We start from the raw sequence: 7,500 nt of genomic DNA on the forward strand, positions 1-7,500 counted from the left end.
TTGTAAGGAAGGCGAGAGGATAGTCACACAGTAATTCAGGTGGGGGCGGGGGGGGGGGGGGGGGGGCCGGGGGGGGGGGAGGGGGGGGGTGTACAGTGCCTGGGGGGAAAGGAATGATGTTTGTTAGAATCCAAGTTGTCTTGTAGGGAGAAAGGTGAGTTATTGGGCTTCTGAACCAAGGAAGGCGAGAGGATAAATACACACAGTAGATCCGAGAAGGGCTGGGGGTGGCGGGGAGGGGGGGGCTGGAAGAAAAGGAAAGTTGGTTTGTTAGAATCCAGGCTGTCTTGTACGGGGAAAGGTGAGTTCCTGACATTTTATTATAACCTTGAGGTAAGATGAGGGGGCTTGGGTAGTTAGTTCTGGGGTAGACAAGAGGGGAGGAGGGGGGGGGGGGGAGAAAGGTAGTCCAGGCTGTTTTGGTGAATTCTTGGCTTTGATAACTTTGAAGCAAAATGATAGGAATGGTTATAGAGTAGAACAGCTTGTTATATAGTCCAGGCTGTTTTGCACGGGGGAGTCAGGGAAGTGGGGGAGGGGGGTGAGGGGGGGGGGTCATTCTTAGCTTTTATAATTTGAATCAATATGAGAGGAATAATTATAGAGTAGAACAGAGGGAAAAGGAAAGGTGTTTGTTGTATAGTCCAGGCTGTTTGGTAGGGAGATGGAAGTTTCATTCTTTGCTTCGATAATGTGAAGCAATATGAGAGGAATGAGGAGGGGTGTGTGTGTGGGGGGGGGAGGGGGGCGGGTGGGGGGGGGGGGCGAGGGGGGGGGGGGTCCAGGCTGTTGGTAGGCCAGATGAGGTCTTCGCCATACATGCAAGAAGAAGAGAGACAGAAATAGAACCAGGTCATCAGACTCACCGTCAGACGGTTTTACAGTATTTGTCTGCCATCACAGTCGGAGAGAGGAAGGTTTACAAAGGAAGAAGTGGAAAAGAAGAAGAAGGAGGAGAAGAAGAAGAAGTGCACTAAGTGTGAGTGAGTGAGAGAGTGAGTTAGTGTGTATGTGTGTGTGTGTGTGCGCGCGCGCGTGCGTATGATTTACATGCTTGTGCGTGTGCGCACTGGCGCGTGTGTGTGAGTGAGTTTTTGATTTATTTTTTTGTTGGTTAGGTTGCTATTTGATTTATTCATGATTTTTATTTATTTCCAGTGAGTTTATTTACCGAATGCACATTTCATTGTTTTTTGGTGTTTTTTTTTTTATTGTTTTTTAATCCACTGGCGTCAAGTCAAAGACAGTCGTGCTCTTTGTCCAGTCAGAACAAGGGTGACGTACAGGAATGGGTGTAGTATTTTGCTTATCATTGACCAGTGAGTGCTAAGAGACAAGAGTGATGTGGGGTGAGGGTGGGAGTAACTTGTTCGTGTGCTGGAACAGCGGCTGCCCGACCTCCGGAAATGAGTGAGTGAGTGAGTGAGTGTTACAGTGAGTGTTACAACCATAACCCATTGATTTTTTTTTTGTGACTGCTGTCAAAAATGATGCTGCCTCTGCAAGTGGCGGCGGAAATCGATGATGATGGTGTCCTTGAAGCACGTGCAACAAGGAGTGACTGACAGTGACAGAGGTGGAGGTGGTGGTTGGTGGTGGTGGTGGTGGTGATGGTGATGATGGTAGTGGTGGCTGTGCACATGGGTGTGTGCTATGCTGGTCGTTGTTGGATGTTCCATGGGGTCATGATTGATGGTCGATGTGGTGTGGCTTTCTGTACTCTATGAGGATATTGTCTGTTGGGATGTGTGTGTGTGTGGTTGTGTGGTTGTCATGGTTATTTTCAGCATGGATGTGGCTGCAAGGGTGTGTGTGTGTGTGTACACAGAGAGACAGGAAGAGAGCAGTCTTGAAACGCTCCCCCGGCTGTGCTTTTTATTTATTTCTTTTTTTCTTTTTGGTCCCCTTCCCCCTCTCTCTTCCCATCGCCGCCCCCTCCTCTCCCCACCTCCCCACCTCCATTCCCCCCCCCTCCATGACCATGTTTTGCTATTATTTTTTGAAAATATATATTGTGGTTCTTATGATTTTATTTCTTGTTGATTACGTATTTTGTTGTTTCTGTCTTTGTTATGATTGTTTCATTCTATGCTTTTTATATTCTTGTTTTTTGGTCATGATATTTATTTATTTAAAAAAAAAAAAATTTTGGGATGGTTGTGCTTGTGTGAACGGGAATGTCGATGATGCTCTTAAGCCTGTACTGCCTGTGGTGTGGTGAGTAGCAAAGTCTACATGAACATGGAACGGGAATGCACACAAGAGGATGTTGGCGGAAAGAGTTGGACAGAAGCATTGCATTTTGGGTTCATAGTTTGTTTGTTTTTTGTTTGTTTGTTTGTTGTTGTTGTTGTTTTATGCATATTTTGTTTGTGTGCATTTTCAGTTGTTCATCATTATGCATTCAGTATATTCATTCACTTTTTGCATTTTGCATTCTGTCGTTGATTTTTCTCGTTGTTGTTGTTGTTGTTGATATTTTAGCGTTGGTATTTCTAAGTTTGTTTACGTTCTGGAGGGGAAAGGAATCGTTTTGCTCCGAATTTATTATTACAGATACTGTTTCTTGACAGACCCCGTTTCTTGTTGTCTTTGAGTTTAAGAGGGTACGTTTTATTGAATGGTTGGAGATGGAAGAAGAAGAAGAAAGAAAGAAAGAAAGAATATTGGCATAAATGGGAAGAAGAAGAAAGATTGAAAGAATATTTGGCATAAATGGGAAGAAGAAGAAGAAGGAAAGAAAGAAAGAAAGAAAGAAAGAATATTTGGCATAAATGGGAAGAAGAAGAAGAAAAAAAGAAAGAAAGAATATTTGGCATAAATGGGAACAGGGACAGGAAAATGAAAATGAAAAAAAAGAAAGAACGAGGAAGAGGGGAACTAGTGCTTTGAGGGACGACCAGAAAGAAAGACAGTAAACTCTCCCATGTCAGGACAAAAAACTAAAGTTTATTAAAAAAAACCCAAAAAACAAAAAAAAACAACCCAAAAAACACCTTTTTGGTGGTAGATGAATCCTCTTTGTTTAGTGGGATACGACGTTTCGAACCATAGGCCCGTTGTCAAGTGATGCGAAGAGGACAGTTGATACGACGTTTCCAACCATAGGCCCGTTGTCAAGTGATGAGAAGAGGACAGTGTGAATAGGAAACTGTCTTCTTCTCATCACTTGACAACGGGCCTATAGTTCGAAACGTCGTATCCCACTAAACAAAGAGGATTCATCTACCACCAAAAAGGTTTTTATAAACTTTAGTTTTTTTGTCCTTTGAAGAATCCTGCAGTCATTTTTGTCTTCTGTCCCATGTCTGTCAAGAAGAGCATCGAAAACGTTGTTTTTTTGTTGTTGTTGTTTTTTTTTTGTTTTTTGTTTTCATTTGGGGAAATCTTCTGCTTTTGGGAATATCTTCAGTTTACGTTACTGTAATCCTGGTTTAATTGATTAGGTTCTAGAGTCCTTCCAGTATGTTTTGATACAAATCTGTTTGATTAAACAAAAGCTCCAGAATACGCTTCTCTTTCAGTCCTTTTTTTTTTCTTTTGAGTTCAATTTAGTTTTTGCAAAATATGGCGGCAGCCAAGGACTACTTGGAAGAAAAAAAGAAAAAAAAGAAAGAAGCTAGAAGCTTTCCACAGGAAAATCGTTACTTAATTTCCTCTTTGCGTCCATTCTGTTTATATATGGTCACCATCCCTCCACCTCCCCTCCCCCCCATCCACACCCCCACGCCCCATTCTTCTTTCTTCCCTTGTCCCTTATCTCCATTAGTTTGCTCCTGGTACATCTCTGATGTCCCCCCCCCCTCCTACACCCCCACACCCCGTTCTTCTTTCCCTTGACCCTTATCTCCATTAGTTTCCACCTTGTAAAAGCTCCTGGTACATCTCTGATGTTTTTCTCCCCCCCCCCCGCACCCCACCCCCTCCCTTGTCCCCCAGCCCTCCTTCCCTGTAAATGGTAGCAAAAATGGCGACGACTGGTGCGTTAAAGTCAACGCTGAATAATCAGGATTACAGGAAACGGGGGCCACAGAATTGAACGCATGCCAAGTGTAACCGGAACCGCGTGGCTTCCTCCTTCTCCCTATTCTGAAAGAAAAAGAAAAAGAAAGAAAAAAAAAAAAGAAGAAGTCTGGTTGTGATCAATACTTAAATTGTCGCTGAACACCGCCATCTTTTCTTCTTTAGCACGACTAATTGCTTTTGAGCTTCCTTTTTATAGGGGAAATAAAAAGTATGCGCCGTGCTCTCATCTCGGAAGCCAGGCTGTGTGCTTTGGTTATATATATTTTATATGATATGCTTTGTTTATATATATATATATATATATATATATATATATATATATATATATATATATATATATATATATAATCTGAAGGCAAGGAATCATTATTTTGGCTTAAACATTTTGATTCGAGAAACAAGACTTAAGTACATCGTTTGATATGCGAAGTTTTGAAAGAAAAAACAACAACAACAACCAACAAGAGAGCAACAACACGCGTGAGCTTACATCGTGTTCTTTCATGACGATCGTCACACTCAGTGACAAAAGACACACAGAACAGTCCATGAAACAAAAGTTGAAGAACGCACCAAAATATCATACATTGAAAAGTAAACAAAACCTGAATCAGACTTTTCTGTGTATATACCTATAACTATACCTGTCTCTTTCTCTCTCTCTCTCTCTCTCTCTCTCTCTCTCTACACACACACACACACACAGACACACACAGACACACACACAAATATATCTATATTAAGAAGTTAATCGCGTTTTTTTATGTGGTTTGTACTTGCCACTTGGTGAGGAACACGGAAAAGAACACAACAGGGCCAAGTGTTTTTATTATGATGACAGTCTTGCGATAAGAGATGAAGTAGAACATCCGATTTTTAAAAAAATCCACATCTTACACGCACTGGCCTGTGAGTGGACCATGAAATGAACTTCAGCCGATTCCAGTAAGAAAGGTTTTGCTTGAGAGTGCGTCCTTTCGTAGTCTGGTGACAGAAGCATTTCAGCCATCCCTGGCATTGTTGTTTAAAGAAATTTTCAGTTTGAAGTGTTAGAGAGGCGTAAAGCGTGTGGACGGATCAAAATATGCTGCACCGCATCTGTTTTGTTTTGGGGAAAAGGAAAGGTGCATGTGTCTGACCTTGGTTTAAACCCAACGCGCTGGTCAGGCCTTTCAGAAAAGAAAAAAAAAAACTAAAAATAAAAACGACTCGTTAGCCGATAGGAGGAAGGAAGGAAAGAGTGGGTTGCCCGCGGGTTACCCCTTGGCATGCGTTGAGCGGTGGCGTGGGTTTTTTTGTTTTTTTTTGTGGAATGCTGGCCTGCGTCGGTGTTTTGGTGTTTGCGTGTCTATGTGTCTTTCTCTCTGTGCCTCCTGTGCAGCTTGCTGCTAGCCAGGCCTCTTCCCTGGCCCCACTCTTACTAGATGAGTGGTCCTTACGCCGCAGCGAACGCATCTTCCTCAGCGATACCAGTCCCCAGCCCTCCCCCAACCTGCAACCCGCCAAAGACTCCGCCGCCAGGGCGCCTGGCCCCAAGGACAGCAGGTCTAGCTCCTCGGGGTCGGGCCGGCCGGCCGGCGCGGGAGGTCGCGGGCGACCCCCGGGTACGGGCTACAAGCAGCGGCAGAGAGCCAACAGCCTGCAGGCGGAGCGATTGCAACAGCAGCAGCAGCAGCAGCAGCAGCAGCAGCAGGGCGGCGGCACCAGCAGCACCAGCACCAGCACCAGCACCAGCACCAACACCAGCAGTGGTGGCAGCAACCAGGGAGGGGCCAGGCTGAAGGAAAGGGAGGCAGGCGGGGCCGGTGCCCCTGTGGGGGTGAAGCGGAAGGGGGGGCGGGATGAGGGCAAGCGGGACAGGGACCAGGCCAAGGTGCAGAAGGCCCGAAGCCTGCAGGAGCTGACCCAGCGGGTGAAGAGGAAGTACACCCACCGCAAGCTGGGCAAAAAGACCCCTGCTGCCGCCACTGGCACCAGCAGCAGCTGCAGCACGGAGGAGAGGAAGGTGAGCTGTGTGGAGTGGAGTGGAGAAGCGACCCTCCTTCTACATACATCCTTCCTTCCTTTCCTTCCTTCCTTCCTTCCTTCCTTTCTTCATTCCTTCACCATGCCTTCATCTTCTTCCATCTACACCCACCACCCTACGTCACTCTCCTGCATCCATCCACCCTTCCTTCCTTCCTTCCTTCACCTTGTCTTCATCTTCCTCCATCTACACCCACCGCTCTGTTATTCTCCTTCCTTCCTTCCTTCCTTCCTCCCTTTCTTCCTTCACCTTGTCTTCATCTTCCTCCATCTACCCACCACCCTACTTCATTCTGCTTCCTTCCTTCCTTCCTTCCTTCCTTCACCTTGCCTTCATCTTCCTCCATCCACACCCACCACTCTGTCATTCTCCTTCATTCCTTCCTTCCTCCCTTTCTTCCTTCACCTTGTCTTCATCTTCCCGCATCTACCCACCACCCTATTTCATTCTCCTTCCTCCCTTCCTTCCCTCCTTCCTTCACCTCGTCTTCATTTTCCTCCATCTTCCCATCACCCTACGTCATTCTCCTTCCTTCCTTCATCCATCCTTCCTTCCAGCCTTCCTTCCTTCCTTCAGTTGACCTTCATCTTCCTGCATCCATACCCACCACCGTGTCATTCTCCTTCATCCATCCATCCTTCATTCCTTCCTTCCTTTACCTTGTCATCTTCCTCCATCCACATCTACCACTTTACGTCATTCTCCTTCACCCATTCCTTCCTTTCTTCCTCCCTCCCTCCTTTCCTTTCTTCAGCTGGCCTTCATCTTCCTCCATCCACACTCGCTACCCTGTCATTCTCCTTCATCCATCCACCCACGCTCAGCTGCCAATACAGAGAGTCCGTGAGGGTGTGGGTTCGAATCCCGCTCTCGCCCTTTCTCCTAAGTTTGACTGGAAAATCAAACTGAGCGTCTAGTCTTTCGGATGAGACGATAAACCGAGGTCCCGTGTGCAGCACGCACTTGGCGCACTGAAAAAGAACCCATGGCAACGAGAGTGTTGTCCTCTGGCGAAATTACGTAAAATGAAATCCACTTTCATAGGTACACAAATATGTAAGCATGCACTCAAGGCCTGACTAAGCGCGTTGGGTTATGCTGCTGGTCAGGCATCTGCTCAACAGATGTGGTGTAGCGTGTATGGATTTGTCCGAACGCAGTGACGCCTCCTCGAGAAAGTGAAACTGAAACTGAAACCATCCACCCATTCATTCATCCATCCTTCCTTCCTTCCTACCTTGATCTTCCTCCATCCACATGCACCACTCAGTGTCATTCTCTTGCTTCTGCAGTATTTTCAGAAACAGTGCCTCAGTTGTGATTAATTTTCGCTCTCTGATCTTTCTGCCTCAGACACTCCTCCGGTGGTCATGGTTAAAAGTCAAGAAGTTAAAGATTCCTACACGGCCTAACGTTAATTAAGGATCATCGGGACCGTGAAGTCATGT

The 7,500-nt window shown here is 45.9% G+C and overlaps 1 protein-coding gene across 1 annotated transcript in view; it reads left to right on the forward strand.

The window, feature by feature from the left end:
* LOC143286072 (uncharacterized) overlaps nucleotides 1-7,500 on the forward strand; it is a 144,119-nt gene that overhangs the window by 102,697 nt on the left and 33,922 nt on the right. Inside the window, exon 24 of the mRNA XM_076593681.1 lies at nucleotides 5,408-6,031. Coding sequence (XP_076449796.1) covers nucleotides 5,408-6,031 — 624 coding nt within the window. The remainder of the gene's footprint in view (nucleotides 1-5,407; nucleotides 6,032-7,500) is intronic.

This window comes from Babylonia areolata, chromosome 1 (genome assembly GCF_041734735.1).
Source record: "Babylonia areolata isolate BAREFJ2019XMU chromosome 1, ASM4173473v1, whole genome shotgun sequence".
NCBI lineage: Eukaryota > Metazoa > Mollusca > Gastropoda > Neogastropoda > Buccinidae > Babylonia > Babylonia areolata.